The 24,968-nt window shown below is 38.3% G+C and overlaps 1 protein-coding gene across 9 annotated transcripts in view; it reads left to right on the top strand.

Annotated features, from left to right (window-relative positions):
• Positions 1-24,968, top strand: part of plekha6 (pleckstrin homology domain containing, family A member 6) — a 66,009-nt gene that overhangs the window by 614 nt on the left and 40,427 nt on the right. For 7 of the 9 annotated variants that reach the window (XR_003297812.2, XR_003297811.2, XM_026344644.1 and 4 more), the window contains exons 2-7: positions 294-353; positions 12,537-12,620; positions 15,465-15,579; positions 16,117-16,221; positions 16,613-16,685; positions 20,239-20,339. Coding sequence is in view for 6 of the 9 variants with exons in the window: in XM_026344644.1 (XP_026200429.1) it covers positions 15,481-15,579; positions 16,117-16,221; positions 16,613-16,685; positions 20,239-20,339 (378 nt within the window). In the remaining 3 variants the exon portion in view is untranslated. Of the gene's footprint in view, positions 1-293; positions 354-12,536; positions 12,621-15,464; positions 15,580-16,116; positions 16,222-16,612; positions 16,686-19,729; positions 19,939-20,238; positions 20,340-24,968 lie in introns of those variants that run through there. The other 2 variants (XM_026344650.1, XM_026344648.1) reach the window with 2 other exon arrangements.

The raw sequence follows: 24,968 nt of genomic DNA, 5'->3' as shown, positions 1-24,968 counted from the left end.
ATAATTGGGAATACGAGATCATTTAAAATATAATGTATATAAAATGTGAAAAGGTTTTCACATAATATTAATTTTTAAAAACAAAAAATTTTTTGAATAGTGTTTTAAAATGCTTGGTGATTTTAATTGAAAAACACAGAAAAAATTTCTTTCTTCCTTCACTTTGTTTCAATGTTCCCTTCATGCATTGCTCACTGTTGCTTCTTGTGACATAAGATAAGATAAGATAAGCTTTATTAAGAAAGATAATGAAAGTAGTAAGTAATAATCTCCTGTTGGCTATGGTGTTGTAGAGCCTGATGGTCCTGGGGATGAAGGATCTCCTGTATCTTTCAGTCCTGCAATGCAGTGAGGTGAGTCATCCACTGCAGCTACTTCTGTGGTCCATCAGGATATTGTGTAGGGGATTGTGGATGTATTGTAGAATGGCGTCTTTCATTTTCTGTGTGCGTTTCTCCACCACATCCTCTAGTGAGTCCTACCTCATTTCAGTCACTAAACAAGCTTCTTGCACCAGTTTGTCCAGCAGCCTTGCACCCTTCTGCTTTATGTTGCCTTCGCAGCTAGCTGCAGTATAAAACAGCACACTTGCTACTGCCGTTTACTAAACCATTTGTAGTATCCTCCTGCAGATGACCTAGACCTAGCCTTTTTTATATTGCACATCTGTGTGAAATAACTAGTCCAGCTGATTGTTGCACACTTCAATGTCTACACCACAAATGCTGACTGGAAAAGAAGTATGTTTAGACCTTTAAAAATGATGATGAGATGGCCAATTTAAGATTGGACACTTTGATTTCACCTTAACTTTAAACTTCATGTATCCAAAAAAAGGTTTTGAAAGACCAACCAGATGTACATGTGCAAAACCACGCAACCAACTTTCTTTGCCAAACGAAGAAAAAGCACAAGAAAAAAAAAATTGAAAGCTGGTTGATGCAACCTCTGGGTGGCATGTATTAGCCAAACCAACCAACCAAGTTTTTGCTAAATAAAGAAGTTGTAAGTTAGGCACATTGTGGAGTGGCACAAATGAATGATGAATCATATGATAAATATGAATTGATATGATGAATAATTTTTCATTTAAATACTTTGTTTTGCATTACATATTTAGACTTTGTGGGAAACTCAGTATACTCAATATAAAGTTAAAAGGAAAAGTAGTCAAACTGCCCAATTATACCCTTCACCCCAGAGGGTTAATAGTAGGTGTTTTTTGTCAGTGACTCCAGTCACTGAAGGATTTTATCAGTCCTTTTTACACTTAATTTACATTCCTGATACATGCAACAATTGCAGTGTCATCAGAATACTTCTGAATGTGCCAACACTCAGTATTGCACTGCTGTGTACAGTGTGTACACGAATGGAACCAAAAGTCCAGTGCTGCTTTACGTTAGGTACTGGAACAATACAAGATATTTTCCACAGAGCTAGGACCTTCCCCAATTGCAGACTGAGGTTAGGATCCTCTGTAGAGGCTCAACTAATCAGCATGGTCATCTCTTGTGTAAATTCATCTTCCCACAGTCGTATCAATAGGTGATTAAGCAAAATATAACAGTAGTTATGAAAACCGAGTGAAAATGTTTAGGGGTTACAAGCCTGCCAACTGCTCAGATGCAAATTGTAGAATCTTTGTGGTGTTAGAGAGATTTTATGAATTCTTGTCTGCTGTATTTGATTACATGACTACTTAGGTACAGGTCAAAGCCTTCAGAGTACAATATTAAGCAGTGTGAGAGCTGTGGGTTCAGTGCTCAGCCTCCCTGGTAAGTCTGGCATTGTGCCCTGTTCCCCTAGCAGCTAGTAGGTTGTAGGATGGCATCCACATGACAGTCAGACAGACAGAGACCCAGAGGATAGAAGAGTGCTTGGAGGATTACAGTGATATATTGGTTAGCTAATAAACTACCTGATTTAAATTGGATTTTTTACAGAGATATGTAAATAAAACTATTATATAAGATGTGTCAGTTACTTTATAGTGATAGCATTATCCAATGCTATCACTGTGACAGAATGAAAATGTGACAGAATGTCAACATACTATTGAAATTTTTGTTCTCAAAAAAGTCCCCTCTCCATTCACAGGGGTGCCTTTCTAAGGAGGGTGTGCCATCATCACCCTCCTTTTTCACTTTGCAACAAGCAGCTTTTACCAGTCTGTAATGTGCACCATGCTGAGTGTATTGTGACATAAGAAAATATAACATACAACAGACTTAAGATATTTAAAAGAAAACGTAAAACATGTCATGTACACTAACTGCTTCTTCTTGTGTAAGGCCAGGCTCTAAATCTACATAAAATCTCTCTGTGTATAGCAGGAAGGGCAGGGCTGAGTTGCTCAATCATACACTAAACATTTAAAACATTTAAACTAAAAAACTATTTTACCCCTACAGAAGTCCTTTTGTAATTGTAAAGCATAGGGAACACATATTGTTCAGTACTTCATACTATTTTCAGCACAGGATAATTAGAAAGAAAGCTTGAAATAAACTAAAAGAGAAATGCTAAACATAAACATAAGGCTCAACATGAGGATGTTCACCAGTTTAATACCATGGCCTCATAACAATTACATTTGACTTTTACAGTAACAATAGCCTGATCACTGTCTAAAATGAGCACTTACACAAATACTCTGTTTAGATTCAAGTGTGTGAATACTGTATGAATTTATGTCTCCTCTACCTCTCTAGCTGCAGAGGTAGGGACAAAGAGCTGGCACATGAGATAGAGAGAGGGAGAGAAAGAAAGTGGAAAGAGGAAGAGAGTGAGAGCATGAATGCCAGCAACTGCTCTGCAGGGAATGTAACCCACATGTGTGGTCAGTAAGAGCTGGCCCAGAGGAATAAGTGCAGATCTTTTTCGCAAAGACATGATACTTCTCCCTCTTTTTAAAATGCCTCTGATTTTGGCCTGTATGTGTGACAAATGCCAGGGTGATTTCAGAAATAAACTTTACAAGGAAGTGCAGGCAGAGAAGTCATTTGGAGAGGAAAGGACAGAGGAAGGTGAATAGAGGTAAGTCTGCAAGTGTATAGAAGAATGCAGGGAACACAGTCAGACATAGGCAAGACTGAGAGGAATGTGCGTGTGTGTTGTTAACGTTATTTAGTAGTAGTAGGTATACCAGCTATAGAACTGGGTCTGACTTCACAATAAAAAACAAGAGTACAACCTTTTGTTGTACTCACTACAACAAAAGTTGTACTCAGTACTCAAGGTACCAGTAGTACCAGTACCAGTAGTGATGATGATGAGCTATTTCATTTGTCCCATACTGATTTTATTAGACTGACCTACAGGTCACAAGCTTGCTTGTCTAAATGACACCTGACTACCTCACCAACCATCCCCAGTATGTCTGCCTGCAGAACTGAACATGAGGGATGGCTCTGTTGTGGGCTGGAGATGGACCCTCTACATGTTGTAGCTGAGAGAAGGATGCTGTCCAAACTTCTCTCCATCCAGGAAAATCCCTCCCACCTACTACACAGAGTGCTCTGTAACTGACAGGGGGAGGCTAACTGACAATCATCAAAATCATTACTTATGTCATATTTATGCTATCACTCCACCCTGGTCTGTTACCGTTGACCTTTTTTATCCATACTTAGACATTCTTTGTATATACTGGTAAGCTCAGTACCAGAGCGACACTTATTCCCCACAACTCATACCTGTAGTTTATGCTAACTTTAGTTAAACACATCTAGAGTGAGACACAATATTAAGACTACCTTTTAATATTTGGATGGACCCGTTTTCAGCATGGGCTCAGTAGGTCAGCAGATACATAGCCTTAACAGTGTGCAGACTGACCCAGAGACCCAAGATCAGGTCCAGAGTCTCATGCTCCCCTGGGTTTAGGCAAGAAAAGTACTTTCATTAGGATTAGAGACACTTAGTGTTTTAGGTTTTGTCAAATGGGATGGTTGAGTATTCTATATATATAATGTTCTATACAATTATGCTTTGTAAGGTCTTAAACCTTACACTGCCTTGAGATGACTTCTGTTGTGATTTGGTGCTATACAAATAAATTTAATCGAATTGAATTAAATTCCAATGCAATGTGTGTCGATGTGTTTATCTATTAACCTGGTCCAAAGTCTTTCCCTGATTTTCACCCAGTGCTGTGAAAATCTAATCCAACCATAAAAACACTGCAAGATCAGATATTTTTGAGGAAAACAAAACAGGCTGTTATACATTTGATTTAGCCCTACCTGCATATTCAATATGAATATTTCTTTACCTGCTGCAAATTAATAAATCCTCACAAAGTATAAAGTAACAGCATCATGAAAAGTAACCAATGACTAAAAGCATAATGACTGAAACTTAAACTGAGTTTCACTAACTACTAAAATAAAATAAATGACTAAAATGTGAAATTAATTACAGTTTCCATAAAATGATGATGACTAAAACAAAATTTAAAATTCCTGTCAAAATTAACACTGGTTCCCTAATACAAATACTCATTTTGTGTCTCGACCATAGTGTGTGTGTGTGTGTGTGTGTGTGTGTGTGTGTGTGTGTGTGTGTGTGTGTGTGTGTGTGTGTGTGTGTGTGTGTGTGTGTGTGTGGATGTGAGAGAGCAAGCGAGAGCACTGTACTGTATCTAGCCAGGAGTACCTGCATGTATAAGACGAGGAGCACAAATATTCATCTTTGATAAAGGAGCTGGTAGGTGTATTAAATGCCAACTTAAAAATAGTGATATAAACGAGATGTTTTGCAAGAAGTTTGCAAGAAGCCTGAGTAAAATGATTAGAAACCCAGACTGTAATTAGACTTAAAAGAAGTGGTTTTGGTTGATGAGTATTCTGTGTATTTACACCAAAGAACATTTCTAAAGTATCTAAAGCATCACACAAACTTGTGTTTGTGGCGGATGTGAAATGTATCAACACAACAAATGATCTGAACTTACAAAGCACTTTTCTAACCTAGCAGGCGCTCAAATGCCTGTTAGGTAGGCATTCATCCATTCACACACTGATGGCATAGCTGCCATGCAGGACACTTTAACATGTGACAGGAGAAACCAGGAATTGAACCACCGATCCCAAGACTGGTAGATGACAGTGCTACCTCCTGAAGCACAGATAGTACACCAAAGCATAATGTTCTGTATGTCTGTGTTCATAGTGATGATGTCAGTGATAAAAGTGTAGTGATAAGATTGCTGCTGTCTATGCAGGAGACAAGGGTTCGCACGGAGGCTGTGGCCTACCTTCAGTAGTGGTCCTTAGGCAAGACCTCCTTATGCCTACTCTACCTCTGCCTTGCACCTTGTACCATTGTAGGTTGCTTTGAATAAAAGCATCTGCCAAATTACTAAATGTACCTGAGCTACTATCAATGTTCTAATAGTTATTTTTAGTTTTAAATTTAGTCTTACCTCCGTGCTGGTATCATCCAGTCATAAGTAAGGTTTCTGCATGAATCTAAAATATTCAGATGCTGAAAAGTTTAATTTATGTTAAAACTTAAGGAGAAAACCACTTCGAAAAGCAAATTAAATGTTAAAAAGCAAATGTTGATGAGCTACACTGCAAATTAAACTTTTAGATATTAACTGTCAATTTTTTTCATTCTTGCTGTAAACGTTTTATATGTGTTGTACTGCAAACATTCTACTGTGAAAAAAATGAAAAAAATTACAATAATTTAATTTAATTAAGAAATGACAAAATAGTCAGTGATCACTGTAATGATTTTATACACCAAGTATTGGTATTATCTGCTCTTCTTTTAAAAACAAGGACATTTCTAAGCGACTGAAACTTCTGAATAGCAGCATACATATAGTCCAGATCATTAACTAACTGCTGACTGTGTGCTTTGCACGCCAATCTAAACAAACTTTTCTCAATCCTTACTAGAGAAGAGCTCTTCACCAATCAGGTTTAAGTCTGGCTGAGTGAATAATGATGTTTGTTGGGTAAGGAGAAAGTAGTGTAAAATGTATAGTGATGAGATTTCATGGAATACTTTGTATTGTTGCCCCTGGAGACTGCTGCTACTATGGAGTAGGAGGCAACACTTTGCTATGATTATTGCATTATTGACTCTGTACAGTATGTTAATGGATGGATGGAGGACATTACCCTAGTATACATTTTTAAAGTAAAGACTGGTTTATGTCCTTCTATGTCCACCAGAGGACAGTATGGCTCAGCCTTCATGCCTCCTTGTTAAAAAAGAAAGTAGATTGCTCTTACCAAGAAGGCCAGATGTCTGCTGACTGTTCAGTGCACTACTGCTGCAGTTATGAAATCACACCAGCAGGTGACTTATGAAAGTCATCTGAATGAATGAATGAGTAAGAATAAGAATATTCCAATAATAGCATCAGACATCTGTGCAGCACTGAAATCAAATGAACCATAGATTTTTGATGGTTTAATGTTTTCTCCTTGACTTAGATTTTTGCTTGCCTTGTAAGTCACTTTAAATAAAAGCATCTGCCAAATGACTAAATTTAAATGTAACTGGGGCCTTGTTTGACATATGGCTGGAAGGTGTGCAGGCTGATGCTTCCTGTTTGTAACTGAGTAACTGTAGATCCCGCAGTATCAATCATTTTGACTTTACAGTGGCTGTCTACATAGCTACTGTGTTGCTGGCCCTAAAAACCCGCACAATATTTTGTGTCTTAGTTGTTCATCTTTTCTCTTTTAACTTTCCACTGACCGTAACTGGCCAAGCCGGATGGCTGCCCATTCTGCTGGAGTTTTCTTCCATCACCTATTGCTGATGAAGAAAGTTTTCAATACAATTCCATCCATCATCTTAACTGTCTCAGGGATGCTAAAGCCAATCCCAACTGTCAGAGAGCAAGATGCAGGGCATACCCTGGACATCAGTCTATCGCAGGGCTAACATATAGACTCAAAATATTCACAACATTCACACGTATGCAAAATTTAGAGTCACCATTTAACCGTAATAAGGTAAGGTCTTGACCTTACAATGTACAGTGCCTTGAGATGGATTTTGTTGTTATTTGGTGGAAGCTGCTATAAGAGAAAAACAGATACCACCTGTCATTCTTTCTACTTTTTAACAACTTTGGTCCAAAGTAGTTTATTTATTAAATTTTTACTAACCCATTTCCATGTTAATACTGTCTCTCTTTTTACCAAAAACATTCTGTGGAAAACATCACTTTGGTTAAGTAAGGTAAGATAAAACACTGGTTAAGCTAAGGCAATGATTGTGGTTTATATTTAACTAATAATGAAGTGTCTTGTGTCATATATCAAGTCCACTTTTGACCTTTTAAATATTCAAACCTAACCGTGATCTTTCCCTAACCCTGTGTGGGGTGTTATGCAAGCTGTTGCATTGGAAAACAATATCGGGAAATTAATTAAAATCAGAAACGATATATTGTCAGTGAATACTTACCAGACATGTTACATATAATCATTTTGTGGATTTTCAGATAAAGGTCAAGAAAATTAAACAATTGCAATATCCTTTATTATGAACATGAGCTCAACGTATTGCATGTTGTTAGTGTTTATTTCATAACAGCAACAACAAAGTTGTAGGCAATTTGACATGTTGCTTCATTTTAAATCTAAGCAAAGCTCATCCAGAGCTCATCTATGAGCCTCATTAGAGAAAACAGGGGCTTGTTTTCATAAATACTACTAAGCTGAAATCACATTTTGACCTTTGGCATATCACTATGTTGATAAGAGTCTGTGTGAGAAAGCCAGAGGCCTGACAGTGAAAACTCCTCATTATAGATGGATAACACAACTCTTACACTACTATTGCCTCATTACTTCACTGTACAGCACATGTAGAAATGTCCAAAATAAAAAAGAGAGAAGTGGCAGTTTAAGCAAATGTCTAGTCAGTTAGGGATATTTAGGTTTTATTGGATATTTGTTATATTATCAAATTGAAGTCCATAAGTTGAATGTGAATAAACCACGAAAACCATATTTTCATTAGAATTTATTATTCATGTCTTATGAAGAAGATATTTTCCTTTCTAAGTTCAGCTTTTATTTAGTCTAATAAAGAATAAAAAACACAGGTACATTCCAATACAATAGCACACTCATAGTTATTTTCAAAATATTAGGATTAGACTGAAGCTGAAAAGAAAGTGAGACTGATTCCATTGATCCTTCTGCTGACATGAGCTGAGGAAGAAGTGAGGAGCCATGTTGGCTAAATTGAAAACAACTCTGGAGTTCATCGACCACACTTGGTGGTGGTATTTGTGAGTCAAGTGGCTACTTGCATGAAGTATTTCTGGTAGATCTCATTGTTGTCTTCTAATGCTGCTATTGAAATGCATTAAAGATATTCAAAGTCTATGGTACTGTGTGTAGGATTTATCAAATGTTCACCTGAACGAATAAAAGAGTAAAATTTGTCAAGTTGTCAACTAGAGTTACTAAAGTATAATTGTTTAGACTGGTAAGGGAGTTTACCTCTAAGTGTAAGCCTGTGATAGATCTCTCCAGTGTGTAGACCCCTTTCACACAGTGTATCTCATGGCAGTAGGAATTGCTGCCATGAGACTAGAATAACTATGCTGTGCACTGTAGTGACAGCAGTGGGTTATCAAAACTTAAAACACTGCAGTGAGTTAGAAAAACAGTGGGTTTTTGTGTTTGCAACCTACTACGAATAGATAAACTATTTTGATTTGATATCCTGTAATGGCTGAATTACCAATTGAAAGTTGCAGCCATATGAGCTGTTACTTCAGTTAAGTAATAAGTTAAGTAATTGATTTGTTTCTTCTGATTTCATAGATAGATATAATTGAGTGTCATCTGCATAACAATGGTAATGTCTAGTGTTTCCTAATTATATTCTCTAAAGGAGAAATATATAAAGTGAAAAGAATTGTTTTAAGCACAGAACCCTGTGAGCTGTATCACTAACATTTGTTTGGATGGCAGACTCATCGTTAACATAAAAAGAGTCTGTTTTTATAAGATTTAAACCAATTAAGTCCTGTGTTTTTTTAATCCCAATGACATGATGGGATATTCACAAGGAGGGTAAGCCTTATGGAGTATGTCAATGACCATCTCCATTGTCATTGCCTAAAGTCCAGTGTAAAGTGTCAGTGTAAAGGAGCCCAGACCAAGTACTGAGTGTATAATTAAAATTACTTCTCAGAAGCCACCATTTCTGCATTGTAGATTCTTTTTTGATTGATCTAAAATATTTTAAATGTTATAAAACTAGATCATATGAGAGTTTAACTTATTTACAATATTTAATTAAATGAGATGCACGTTTACATGTTTGTGAAGAGCAAGGGCATCAATAGTAGCAGACACAGTATTTAGCTAGATGGTCATTTCATGTTGACAGGAGGACATGCTAATATGTGAGTCCTGCTGACTACTAAATCCATGGGTTAACCCTGGACCTGCTTAAGACCTGTTAACAATATCATAGCCATTCCGTGTAAGATACCAGTAGAAAATTAAGTATGCAGAAAATGAAAAAAAGAAAACAAAAACAATATCCTTGTGAGAGGAATGACAGATAGTGACAGTGAGACAGAAAGAGACAGTGAGAGAGAGGCAGTCAGCAAATGAGATAAAGATAGAGAATGTATGTCAGCCAGACTGAGGAGACAGAATAAGCTGAGCGTTGCAATTCCCAACTAGGAGGCAGAGTGTGTGTGTGTGTGTGTGTGTGTGTGTGTGTGTGTGTGTGTGTGTGTGTGAGTAGGTGTGTGTGTGTGTGTGTGTGAGAGAGAGAGAGAGAGAGAGAGAGAGAGAGAGAGTGAGAGAGAGAGAGAGAGAGAGAGGGAGAGAGAGAGAGAAAGGTGAAGAGAGAGGGGATGGGAGGGTGAGACAGGTGAGGAAACAATCAGAGAGAAAGAGAGGCATGCAGTCTGTAGCACAGAAAGGAGGACAGCAGTATATATCCCTCCTCTCCTGCATCTATCTGGCTGCTCTCTACCTCTCTTTTTATCTTTCCATCTCTCCTTCATCTGTCTATTGGTTATCCGATCTCCTGCACGGTTGGTACATGACTGATCCAGCGGAGGATGCTGAAGTTCCGTGTGGACAGAAGAGTCAGGTAGGTGGAGGGAGAAAGGAGAGTGAGGGCGAGATAAGGAAGAAGAGGTGAGGAGGAGGGGAGGTTGACACAAAAGTGTACAGCCAGGAGCTTGGAGGTCAGAGATGACTGCAATGCAGTGCCAGCAGGAAACACAGGGGATCCATAAGCCCGCTGTGTTGTATGGGTGATGAGACGAAATGTTTGCAGTGTAGTGGTTAGTGTGTGTGCGTGCGTGTGTGTGCGTGTGTGTGCGGGTGTGTGTGTGAGTGTGCCGGTGTGTGTCCGGCTGGTGTGCTCAACAGTAGTGCAGTGCTACATCAGCAGCAGGAATTTAAAGCTGTTGGTCTGACTTGTCTAAATGTCCTTGCCGTGGTATTTACTCATTTGTGACTTCGCTACATATCAGCTTTTAGCCAGCAAGTGAGACCAGCATCTTTTCACATCATGTTGACAAATTTTTAGTTTTAGTATCAGCATTACTTTAGCCAAGGCTGAATCAGTCTATCAATTGATTCAATTACAAGTGAGTATAAATATTTATTGATATTTGTTGATTTTCTTAATACCTAAAAAGAAATTTGAAGGTCTACTTATTGGCACCATCCAGATCACCCACACCTCATAGTCTTCTTTGGGAGGTTGAGCACACTAAGTTATAAACAGATTCTACTAAAGCTTCATTCTAAACTCGGTCAGCTCAGGAAAACAATGGTGAGAGTCATATTAAAAGCTTGTAAGTGGACTTTTGATATAATCACAATTTTCTAACTCAATTCCTGGATTTGTGTTATTTGTGTTACATACCACATATGTAAACTAAGTTGAATAGTATTCAAACTGGGTTTGTAGGTTATTTCTGAAAATAACCATACTGGGTTATGCACACACAGCCAGCCACAAACGCTCACTTCAATCAATTACTTGCAAGATAAACTGCTAAGACCTTAACCTTGCAGCAACCAGTCCCCACCAAAACGGGCTTCCTGTAGCTGCCCACATCAGGTTCAAAGCCCTGACCCTTGCCTACAAAGTGGTCAACTCAACAGCACCTACCTGAGCTCCCTTTTGCGGGTCTACAATCCCTACCATGTGCTATGCTCTGCCAGCCAACAACTTCCCCTGACCTCACCCTTTAAAATTCAGAGGCTAAATCTTTCAGCTCTGACGTTCCATGATGGTGGAACGAATTACCCACCTCTGCACGCTCAGCAGCCTCACTCCCAACTTTCCAAAATCTGCTGAAAACAAAAATAAAACCTTTGAAAAAATGTTTGCATAAACAGATCTCCCTAAAACACTTTAATTTTAAGTTTCTCCTTGGCTTAGATATTTTTGCTTGCCTTGTACCTCACTTGTAAGTCGCTTTGGAAAAAAACTATATATACTATACTTTCAGCAGGCATTTCCCACACAATATGGATTTAACACACACTTAGTCTGTTTATTCTGTTGTGATTGTGTTTCTGAGATTCAGTTATGATTCAATAGAAACCAGTGACCACTGAATATGAAGACTAATTATCATTACCATTGGCAGTAAACAAAAGGCCTGTTCTCAAGACTAACAGGGACTTCACACATTCCAGCATTCAAAACAAACCCAGTGCTTGTTTGGTTGTGGTAGTGTGGTAGTATTAAGTCATTCTGTGAGTGTGTGTGTGTATATGTCATGTAATGGCAGATGCCTGCCCACCCTGAGCCTGGTTCTGCTGGAGATTTCTTCTGTTAAAGGGAGTTTTTTCTCTCCACTGTCACCTAGTGTTGCTCAAGCGGGTTTGTTGGGTTTTCTATATCATGTCTATAGAATTCTGTATACATATATTTTGTGAGGTCTTAAATCTTACACTGTAAAGATCCTTGAGATGAAATCTGTTGTGATTTGGCACTATACAAATAAAATTGAAATTGAATTGAATGTGTGTGTGTGTGTGAGTGTTTGTGTGTGTGTGTGTGTGTGTGTGTGTGTGTGTGTGTGTGTGTGTGTGTGTGTGTGTGTGTGTGCGCGCACACGCACATTTACGTGTGTGTCACACACACACACTCACGTAGTGAGCCCCTAGGCTGTGAGTTTGCCTTAATGGAGCTGGGAATTCTCAATATTCTAAAGTACTCTTAGACTGGTGCTACTCTGATCAGTTGGTGGATCACCAGTGTGTGATGTCATCAGTAATTGGTATGATTATCCAGTGCTTCTGTAACATTCTATGCCTTCATGTCAACATATCAAAAAAGAAAAGGTTCTACACTACAACTCTTCCCACTGCACTATAAACAAATGCATCTCAGGTTTCTGCTCGAGGTTCCCAAATTAATATTGTGATTGTGATGCAGAATGTGCAAATTTAAATCCTGACTTGTGGTAAACTACATTAAACTTATAAATAATCTTTAATCTTGTTGGCAATTCCCTTGTATATCTTCTTTAAAATGTTGTCCCCTTTTGTTTTCAGTCAACATGACCTCAGTGCACCAGCTGGACCAGCAGTGAGCCCGATCCAGCTGGTCAAGCCTCCAACTGTATATTCTTATCTACAGTAAGTTTAATAAAATCACACCTTATGAGTATTTTTTTCAACTACATGTATTCACATCTATCTGCACACTGCACAGTACACACTCCATGTGTTGGCTACTGTTGGTGGTGCTGTATATCAGTATTTACATATAAAGGATCATATTGCCACAGATGTACACTATGCTAATCTGCATAGGCACTACCAGGCCCAACCCATCTGTGAATGTTACGCACTTATGTACAGAAAGACACTTAAAATTATTTATTTTTCCTTCTCAATATGGGATTAGCCCAAATGGCTTCATATATTCTAAAGCCTATTTGCTTCAAGCTGTCTACTCTAGGTCACTGCCATAATTTCAGAACAAATAGAAAGGCTTAACTGCTGTGATGTGACAAAAACAGAGGCTATCTGAAGTGCACATGTGAAACAGTTTTAGTAGTCTACAAGTCCACACCTGACTGCAATGGAATGAATGTAAATGCTACCAATCATCCATCACTAACCCTCAAAGTACTGCCTAGGTATGTACACTGTTTTACTGGTCTAACAGGCCTCTCACTGCTTAGGTTTGCCTATCATATCTACTCCTGTTGACATGTTTACTGACTGTAAAATGAACTGTAACTACTGATTCATGATTGATTCTTACGTAGCAATGAAATGTAGCTTTGCTGTTTTTCCTATGTAGAATTACTGCCTTGTGTTCTGTACTACATAACTTTAAAGCTATATATTATTTGGCATACATTGGGTCATAACATCATCATATCATGACATGTCAGCCTCAGCATTAAGTCTGGATGGTGCTGTTAATGTGGTGCACTCTGACCAGTCAGCCGCTACGTAGCCCTATACACAGTCAAGTCATCAGTCACATCATCACTAGCATTAATTTTTTCCATGCTGACCCTCGTCTACCATTAAAACCATCAATTTATGTTAATAGTCTGGCTGATCAATGTATATATTACATTAGTGGTACTGCAGTTTATCAAGCTTTTCATAAATTCTTTTAGATGAAAGAAGACTTCTTGTGTAGTTTTAGAACTTCCTTGTGTGTCACAATGCACAGTTGCCAATTACATATAGGTGGATCAGTAATCCAGGTAGTCTTTAAGTATGAGGTATGATTTAAGTAGTAACATGCTGTGTGTGATGGGATTTTCTATATTACAAGTCCTTATGTAGCTAAAGAGTGTTACATCTTATACATTTTGGATCACTTGACACCAGAGACCAGTAGTATGTTTCATTTGTGTTGCTTGTAAATTATATGTTGTGCATGCACCTTATTTTTTGAAGTTGGTATGGGTTCTCTCTGTATATTTACATATTTAATGTATACTTTATATATACATTTACTTTATATATTTATTTTTAAATCTCTATCTTTTAAACTCCTGATGTAATTCTTTGGCTTTATTAAACTCATCCTTCCATCACAGTCCACACTAGCTGTGTAAGAGGATTACTTTATACATAGATTAATGAACTTCTGCTTTGTGATTTATAGTAAATTGTAGTTTGTAGTTTACAAGTTTCATTTTTGTATTCAAGATTCAAGATCTAAGAAGCTTTATCAGACAGTAGACAGAAATGTCTATCCTCTGAGTCCTTACTTTAACAGAAACATAGCATAGGGAGTGATATATAAGCACATGGGAAAACACATACTGTAGTTTAAACAAGATAATAGAACAAGATAAAATCACAATAATAGTGCCTGTAGAAATGGTATTAAAAGATCTTAATATAACTGCTACTTAGAAGTCACAGAACCTTTAAACGAAACAAAACAATATTCAGTATATACCCACAGCAGAGTATTATGTTGTATTATGTTGAGCAAATTAAGCACTTTTGAAGACTGCAGTGTAAACATTCTGGACAGAGAAGACAGATGTTTGAAAGGAGAGTAAGAACCCATATATGTCTGATTGATATAACAGAGGAGGTAGTCTGTAACACCAGTTATCAGCCACGTACAATGTTGTGCTGACAGCCCTCTCCAGGCAGTTTTGTGTGAGGCAGAGAAGAACAACAACCTGCAGGTGCCCCCAGCAGCCTCAATGTGTTAATGACATAACAACTCCACAGAGTTTTGAGGCCTGAGACTTTTGAACCAGTTAGATAGAACTGATGGAGCCTTTTACTCCAGTTGCCACTGACCCTTCAGACAGCCTGACGTCTGTTTTCATAGCTAACAATTCTATATGGAAATAGTGGGAGGGCTAACTACTGTATCTCCACTCTGCTGCTTTAATTTCATGTTTTCTACAAACCATTAGATCACTAAAGTATGTACCACACATTTTGTTGAATTCTGCAACAAGTAAACATAGTAATGTTGGCTGGCCAAAGAGTAGAAGAATGCTCCATAATGATTATACTGTAAATAAAAATCTCTCCAAAATACATGCAGATATAACAACAATATTGTCACCTTATTGATCTATCTAAATCCTGTCATGATTTATTAAAGCAATACTGAATTAAACATTTAGCCATGTTTACCTCATAGACTGCCATCTAGGTTTTCTATACTGTAATTGACTTGAATTGCACTGGGTTACTCTACAGATTGCTAAATGTCAAATAGGTAACTTGTCGTCACCTTGGTCATGGTAAACTAACATTGACTAGCAGAATGTAAACAGTGGTCTGAGGCAGTAAAGTCACACACTAAAACATCACATCGCTGTCACCTAGGTTTTTAACAGTGAGTCATTATTGGCCACTAGAGGTCCTTGTCAGGTAAACGTAAACATTGGGTTCTTCATTAGTTTTGATTTGTACGATATGTCATATTGCAAAGTACACTTCTACCTCTGATAGAATAACTTGTGCTGTTCTGTCCAGGCACTGTGATTTGGAGATGAATGGGAAAGTGAATACTACTCCTGAGAAGATCACTCACTCCAAAAGTGCCAACATGGTGTCAGACCTGTCTCCAGAAGTCCAGCCCTACACGCGGGTGACAACTGACACACACATGCTTGTCTTCTTTTAGTTGTGAGGATACTAATTAACATAATGCACTCCATAGTAATTATTAAGGGTTAATATGAAAAAAAAGAACCATAATGGCAGGAATTATTGTGAAAGAAACAAAAATGGTTTAGGATATTGATGCTCCTGCAGCATTCTTCTTATTGTATCTACAGTGAATAAGTAATTAACTAGTAAGCAACTCTCATACCATTTTACTTTAAACAACCCCAACCTCCCAGGTTTGAATTCATTATTTTTTTATTACTACTCATTCCCACAATTTACTGACTGTATAAGCTAATGTATATCCATAGAAATGACCACTTACACTGTTTGTTCATAGCTGATACTTTTATTTAACTATCTATATAAGTACATTTGTAGCTGGATGGTTAGAGACTTACTGTAGACATATACACATTCACCATGTCTTATCTCACTATTACAATGTTAATTGCTTAATAAATGTTATTTAACTCAATTATAAATCATCTTCTTCTATATCTCGGCTGGCCTACAGATGTCTCGGACTCCCAGAAAGGCAGCTACTTTTGGGAAGCGTTCCAACTCTATGCGCAGGAATCCCAAAGCAGAGGTCGCCAAACAGGGATGGCTGTACAAGCAGGTGACAATTGCTCACATAGATCAGTCACATCAGCAATATACTGTATTGTTTATCAGTTTGTACCTTTTTATGCTAATAGGGATCATTATGTGAGGATTTGTTGCCTTGGACAGATGTGCATTCACACAAACTGAAAAATATGAAGTTGCTGCTCCAGAAACATTCCTCTCTGCTGTTTACTGAAGCTAAACATGCTTTGGCTGTATGTCTTCAGATTCACATAACATTGCTGTCAGCACATTCAACATCCTTGTGCACAGACATTAGTACCACGTCAATTCATTGTTCGTTTTTGTCTTTTCATTGCATTTTTGTTTATAGATAATAATAATAAAGATGTCAAATATAAAGGTGAGGATGACAAATTAACATGTGATGTAATTTCCTACAGGCCAGCAGTGGAGTGAAGCAGTGGAACAAACGGTGGTTTGTCCTCAGTGACAGATGTCTCTTTTATTATAAAGGTTAGTGCCTAATACTCCAGCTTCAGTAATTTTCAGTTGTACAGTTTGTACTGTTTGTAAGTACATGATGTGTTGGCACCTGTGGAACAGCACAAACACATATCCATATGGTAACACAAAATGACATGACTGAATATAACCTTAAAACTATTTATTTGCCTAGATTTTGCATGACCACATATGTCATTCATTGTTAAGAGACAGCTTCAGTTAACAGTTATGATGTCAAACTCTACATTCATTATTCATTATTATTCGAAACTAATAATAAAGCTACTTCAATAGGTTACATGTTGGCTGTGGGACACACTGAAGAGTTCTGTAGCATTGATGTATCTGATGAGAGTGGGTTTGTAATCATATCCTGTCTAGACAATGGGGTTTACCGTATCAATGCCATGCCAACATACTGCAGGACACCATTCAGAGAAAATAGATTTAGTGTAGTTTTTCTCTTAAAATGTGCAAACACTTACCAGGGCCATTTCTCACATGCAGATTAAAGGGTCACTGAGCTAACTTTGTGCTGCAGCCTGGTTCTGCCCTCACGACAGTAGCTCTCTTTTCAGCAGTGCACGTTGCCATAGTGACACTGGCTGCAGTCCTGACGTGCTCTGCATCAATTAACTGAAAATAAAACACTTTCTATGTGAGACTTTAATAACCCCTTCTGCAAAACTGCCCTAAAATACTTGCAACCAAATCCATAACCAATTTACCAGCACTTCATAAGTCATAAAGCTTTTCTCCAGTGTGTGTTTGACATCCTGACTTTGACAACAAAGAATTGACTTTTAGGTCTTTTTCCTGTCCTGGTAACTCAAGAGTCTTTAATTTCATAATTGTTGAGGCTACAGTGGTCCTGGGAACACTCAAAGTTTTGTATCCTGTTTTATTCTGATCAATGCATCATACAAAATGTTATTACTGTATTTCATGTTTTGCTTTGTGTGATTTGTGGGACCTCATATGCACAGGTGTGCGTCTTTCTAAACTAAACTTAGTTTAAATAAAATCAAAGCAAACAGAATGCCCCTGATGACAGTTTGGAGGGTTTGAATGTAAATTAGATATTCAGTTTTTTTTTTAAATACATTTGCTAAATAAAAAAACATATAATTTCACTTTGTACTTATGAGCTATTGTAAGGCTGATAATGGAAATAAATGCAAAAAAATGTAATTCATTGTGATAAATGTAAAATGTTCACAAATCTCTCTAAATTCCATAAAAGTTCCAAGTTAAATTATTTGTGGAATTGCATGCACTAAAAGAGGGGGTTCTATGTCATAATTACAGCATCTATGTTACATATTGTACTAGTTTAGTTGTGATGTAATTACAAAACTTATCATATGCGATGAATCACAGGGCATATTCAAACCCTGTAACATTTTATATGTATGTTGTAGATTTCAGTTAATATTTACACTAAATAACCCATAAAGATAAAGTAAAAACATAGTTTTAGGAAATTTTGCTAATGTATCAATAACTTAAGTCTCATAATATAGCTGCTGTTGCTGTAATTGATTTCCGTTTTATCTTTCATGTATCAAAATAGTCCAGGTTAAAGTATTTCTTTTTAAATTTTTTCGGTTTGATTTATGTTCCTATATTGACTTGAATGTCTTCAGTGCTGGAGAGGGCTTCTGTCTTCTCAACATGTTTTGTTTAAACCTTTTTTTTCTGTCTGGCCTAGCTGTGTGTTTTCAAAAAGGGAAGGGAAGGGGAGAATGTGTCAGCACAATTTACCACTGTAATTGCTATGCCAGCAAGGACCAGGGGCCAAAAAATGGCACAAGGGGAGGAGAAACATGGAGAACTTGTGTTGCCTGCATTGTGTTTCACAGAGCTGCTCTGACTGCTTCAAGCATCCATGTTTCTTGTCTGAGGCAAGACTTTGTCTCATGTCTCTGAGCTGTCTCTGAGAGCCTGACAAAAGATGCCTGACAAAACACTGGGCAGGTTGGTAGGGCCAGAAACTGCACACTGTAAACGTACAGCTCCAAGGCTGTAGAAAAAAGGATACCTGCAGAAAAATACAGAGAGAAGGAGACAGGCACAAGTTAGACAAAGAGTACAACTACGGAAGAGAGACAACACAAAGCTGACATGCAATGATGGCATATAAATGAACAGAGAGACTAGAGAAGAAATGAGATGAGAGAGAGAGCTTAGTGTTTCAAGGAAGGTCTCCCAGCAGCTCCTATGGCAGCGTAACTAAGAGATGCTTCAGAATCATTGGTGCTGGTTTTAACTTTATCAAAAAGAAAAGTTTGAAGTGCCCATGTTAAGCCCTTTTTTGGCTTAAAACCAGATTTGCGAAGTCCCTAAAATGTGCCTGTACACTGTCATGCTGAAAAACCATGCAGATTATAATGAGCAGCAGGTCTGAAAATGTGTGTGACGAGATCCTCTCAAAAGCGACCCCTCCCCCAAAAGCTGAGCTCTGTCTGTGCTTCGCACTCTGTTGGTTTCTCTATTTTAAATTATAATCTTATAATTCTAATCTAATATATGATATATATTAAACAGATGGTGAAAGTTTTGATTATTCTGTGGTCAGTTGTTAAACTAAATATTTTTTTTTTCATTTCACAATTCCATCCATCACTTTAAAAGTAGGCCACAATTTTAAAGCCACACATCTGAAACCTGGAAAATATCACTTGTGTGGAGAGATACTCACCTGTGATGTAAAACAAAGCATTTTTCATGGTTTCAGTCTGTAAATGCAGACATCACTCATTCATATTTGTGTGGGAGACACCAGGCAGACAGAGGCAGCAGTCTGTCTACCTGCTGTCCTTTTATCTGTGTGTGTGTGTGTGTGTGTGGCTGGAATCTCATTGGTGCAGACTGGCAGCAGGTACAGTTGGCTGGGGGCCAAAATTCCTGCAACACTGAGTCACATGGGATGATCGTTATCTTGCACAAACACACACACAGAGCAGGAATCAGCGTATTGTATGATTGCACAAGCCCTTCCCCCTCCTTCAGATCTCTCTCTCTTTCTTTCTCCCTTGCCTTCGTTTGCTCCCTCTCACACACGCCCTCCCGTAAACACAAATAGTCAGTCAGCAGCAGAGAGAGTGTCGGTGCAGAGCTACGTTCGGCAAATAAGAGGATACAGAGAGAGAGAGAGAATGTATGTCTGCTGAAATTTTCATGCCTTCATCCATTATTTAGTCAGCACCAATGCGCCCCCTTCCACAGCACTCTTGTTTATCACCGCTGGATCATAGTGTGTGTGAGTGTGTGAGCTGTTGCGGCTGCTTGTCACAGGAACCCTCAGACCATGATCGATTCTATTCTGAGAAGCTGTCAGCATGGAGGCAGAGTGCGCTGGGAGGACAGCAGCTCTGGTTCCATTCTCATGTTTGGACTCTAAACACTCGTCTGTTTTGCTGTTTCTGCTGCAGGTTGAATGAAGTGGTTCGGGCTCTAACTGGTGTTCCTCTAACACGATACTCTCACCATGCACCAGTTTGTTAATATGTTTCAGTGATTTTTTCTGGAGTGATTCATCATTCCTTCTTCCTCTTCACAGATGAGAAGCAGGACACGGTGTTAGGGAGTTTGCCTCTGCTCAGTTTTCGGATTGGAGGAGTGGAGCCCTCGGATAACATCACCCGCAAGTTTGCTTTTAAGGTGAGTAACATCAGAGTGGAAGAGCAGAGGGTATTGGCAGGTTTATGTGTAATTGTATTTCATGCAGGGGGTGCATTGGCTTTGTAATCTTGCACTGATAAACATATGCAGAAATGTTCCCAACAGCACAAAAAATGACCATCTACGACCTGCAGGTGCCCTATGCTGTCTGGTAGGGGTCTTTTAAAATCACACCCTAATGGCAGCTTGCATAACAAACCTTTGTTGTGAAGAAAACAATCATAAACAACCAGTTTGGATTATGAAACAATCCCAATCTCCTGGCTTAAAATAAGAAAAATAAGTTCATTTGTCCTTGTTATTACAATAATAACAATTTTCATGTCGTTGTTCATGTTGTGGATCAGATGAGAAACACAGTACAATGCTATGTTTTTTGTCTCATCACTCCTTTCCGACACTTGGTTCATTGCTCTATAACTACATCTCCCAACTTGCTGCTATGACTACAAGAGGTTTTCAAACTATAACACACAACATATTTTTGGGGTTAGGGTTAACAAAGTCCAAATATTTGGAAAAAACAAACAAACATGAAAACAGACCATAAAATAATGCAGAATTTCAGATTATTAGAAGTGTTCCAGAGCAGCTCTTCTGCTGGCTGTTGGCTCTAGGTTTCCTGAGTGACAGAACCACTGCTCTAATCCTTCATGAATCTCCTTGTGCAACTGTGTGATTGCTTATTGCAGAAGTGGGATTTAGTGATGTTTGAACTTGTTCCTTGGTTGCATTGCTGTGGCTTTGTGAAGGGTGTTGGTTTAGCTTTGGCTGACAAAATTTATGGCTGATTCACATGGTGTTGTTTATGACTGCTGAAGAGCCCCTTGGAGACCTGAGTCTCATCACAGTGAAGGGTTAATAGTTTTCTCAGTCTCAGTGATGTGCCCTCAAGTTAGGACTTCCAGTGTGGTTTTGGATATCCAGTTTATAGTTGTGTTTTGGTCAGACAATGATTTATGCTCATTAATCGATTTATGCAATAATTGTATTCATTCCATTTCTTTGCAATTATTTGGATTAAACACAAATCAGTCACATCATAGACTGATAAGAGTGTCTGAATGATGGATACATTTATCATGGCATGAGCTTCCTTATAATATAATAATAAAAAAATGATGTATGTACATCTTGGTTTAAAAGCACTGCTGCACAGATTGTTGAAATAGTATATGCAAAGCCCATTCTCCATGTATTTGGGGTGGGACCTGTCTGTGAGATTGATGTAGTAGTAATCAAACATGTTTTGGTGAAAAGTAATGACAATCATAGTATAAAAATAGATGCTTTGTGTTACTGCTTGACACACAGATCAAGGCTGAGTTTCATCACAGCACTGACAGTCAGAGATAAACTGCATTTCTGAGGCAGCGGCAGCACACAGCCACGCATTAGTCATATGGCAGATGCTTTTACCAATGCAACTTAAAAGTGAGGTACAATGCATCTAAACTTTCTAAGTCAAGGAGAAGAATTTTAATTAAAGTGCTCTAGGAATAATTGTTTCAGTTTCATGAGGTGTACTGTAAGCAACTACTTGTCAGAACAGCTACTTGTCAGAACTGAATAAAGATGGGATTGTGGTGATGTAATGTAGGGTAGTTGAGTATGAATCTGCAGAGTAAAGCTTTATATAAGTTGAAAACATAGCCCAGTTTTCCCCCAGCCCATACATAGACACGCACACAAGTGCACGCACACACACACACACACACACACACACAGAGGCAGATCTCTGCTGCTCTGTGTGCCCCTGCTCTCACTGTCAGTTTTCTTCACTTCAGAACTTTCAGTTCTTTCTCTTGTTTTCATTCTTTGTCCAGTGGAAGCTCTGGTGCAAAGTTCGGTGCATTAACCCCCACCCCCGCCTGTAGTGCAGACACACTGAGCAAATATATTTACTGTGGCTTTGACGTCATGCCAAAGGTTTGGCTGCTGCTTGTTAACTAATGTTCTGTTTACTGTCCAGTCTTACTGAAAAGTGCTAGTCAGACTGCCTGAACCTGAAAGTTAATAGTAACAACCTGCCGCGTGCACACACGCCCATTAATATTAAGAATTTTAGCAGTGACCAAATAGAAAGTCAGACCTTTCAGATTTTACAAAGCTTCTTTATATCATCAAAGGTCAAAGACTATAACCAGACCAGGAATAAACAGAGCTAGGACATAACAGTTATGAAGAAAGGTAAATTTAACACTATGTGATACTGTGTAAATTAAAGCTAGTGTGAAGAAATTACTTTATCAGTCACACCCTGGTCAAAGCAGAGATTGTCAAAAAATCATCTGCCATCAATAAAATAATTGGACAGAATTTAGTATCCTGGGCTGGTTTGGTTAGTTTATTTTTGTTTGTTTATTTGTTTGTTTGTTTTTTTATTTTACAAACATAAATATAAATACAAATTACTATTCTTCAAAAACTGTCTAAAATTGAGTTTTATTGATTTATTTAACACAGCAATGTCTTTGAATTTCTCTATTCAGTAGATCTATTTGCACATTGTGGCTGTCATTTTTGTAGCTGATCCATGTATGTGCCATCCCTACATATTGCAACATTTTTGTGCTTCACCTTAGTTGATGTTCATCTAGGTGCAGTGTATCATAACTGTTTGTTTAGGTGTTGACTCAGATTCTGTCTCTGAGGGTGATAGCACCATTGGGCTGCCTGCTGGATTTACTAATGTTCATTTATTTGATTATAGTTGGATTGTTTAAATTGATGATGTGCAATATTTTATTTCCCATAATCTCACACCATTAGAGTCTGGCCAGGTTTATTGTATCCTCTGCCCTTAGGTCTCTTTTAGAATGGGTCTTTTTTATTTTCAAATTAATCAGTGTGCATGTTCAGTTGTGGCTGAGTTGAGCTGTCTGCAACAATTTCACAAAAAAAAAAACAATTACCAGAATTAATTTTGAGCTTTCTACTGTGCATTCCTTTCAAATGAACATCATTCGCTCACAGCCACAGCCAGAGTCTAAAAATATCAGTAGCGGCCCACAAACCCGAAGCTGGTTAATGCTACTTCAACCTGTGAGAGCAGTGCTGGGCCATCAGTCCCAGCTGAACAGGCAATGAGGGCATTGCAGATAATGGGGTGGCTGTGGCTCAATAGGTAGAGCAGTTGTCTGCCAATCATAGTATTGGTGGTTTGATTCCTGGCTGCCATGTCACATGCCAAAGTGTCCTTGGGCAAGATACTGAACCCCAAGTTGCTGGTGAGTCAGATCAACTGCATAGCAGCTCTGCCATCGGTGTGTGTGAGTGTGCTTGTGTGTGCGAATGTAAAGCGCTTTCAGTACAAGTTAGGTAGAAAAGCGCTATATAAGTGCAGACCATTTACCATTTAGATAACAATAAAACATAAAGAAGTTGTGACACTTATATGAATAGAAATATGTTGTCTGTGTTATCTTTTAAAGCTGGATAACCCCACAGACCTTAGTGTGTTGTTTTAGCAAGAGAGCAACAGGTCATGAGAATAACCCTTCCACAGCTCTGATTCCTCAGAGTGAGTTGAAACGTGTGGGCTATAATCACTTTACAGTGTTGCTGTATTTTTGTCCCAAACTCTCTTCATTAAATGTAAAGTGTGTTACTAAGCTACAATGACATTGTGAGGGTATGGGTTGCACAATGTTTTGACAGGATTATACATATGTGAAATTAAGTAGGAAAGAAAGTTTAGTTGTATAAGCTGTAAAGTACAAATACACAGTTTCACAAAGGAATCTACTAGAGTGTGTGGAATGTGTCTGGAGATACCTTTATACAAAGAGACTTACCTGGATTTCAATGTGTTGCCCAAGGACACTCTAACAAGTGAATCAGAGTAGTTGAGGATCAAACCAACAACCCTTGGTTAATGGACAACCTGCTCTGCCCCTGCCTTTTCTCAGACTATCAGTCTATTGTATCATCAGTATCTGAGAGAAGAACACACCTTAATCCATTGTGTCTGCATCTTTAGCAGTATGCTAATCAGCAGCTTAGCCCTCCAAATTAGTGAACTGCTTTAAAAATGTAAGAGGAGTTAGGTAAGATGAGGCCATGTCAGCTTAACAGAGGGAGTGTAGGAAACACACATTAAAGAATCATTGGTGTTATTTTGGAAGAAGTTGACACACTGTATGTACAGTACAAGCTAAAGAACCTACAAAGAAAATGCTTGTTGTGTTCTCACTCGACACTCTCACTCGGTCATTACTGAAACATGTGCTTCAGAGGGTACGCACAGGTGCCATTTTGTAACTGTAAATGACACAATGGAAGATATGCAACTGTGACATGAGTGGTTGAGACATGTTCTGGTTACTTGAAGCAGAGTGTGTGTTGTTCTCAGATGGGCCCCTCGTGATCTGTCTCATTGGACGAGCTCCAGGGTGGCAAGGTGGGAATCTGTAAATGTCTGTTGTCCTGTCCCTGCATGCCTTTACAGCTGTCTGGTAATTCCAGCCCAACTGTTTGTGTTTAGTGTCAGTTCAAAATGACCCACAGGCCACACAGAAAATAAGCTTATTCAGTTGCCTCTTAGCCCATTGGTATTTGTCTGAATGTACGGTATTAGCTCAGGTTTTACAAGACTGCTTCTGTGGA

This window comes from Anabas testudineus, chromosome 5 (assembly GCF_900324465.2).
Source record: "Anabas testudineus chromosome 5, fAnaTes1.2, whole genome shotgun sequence".
In the NCBI taxonomy this organism is placed as follows: Eukaryota; Metazoa; Chordata; class Actinopteri; order Anabantiformes; family Anabantidae; genus Anabas; species Anabas testudineus.
The sequence above is the reverse complement of the archived record's forward strand: the minus strand, read 5'-3'. Positions and strand labels throughout refer to the sequence as shown.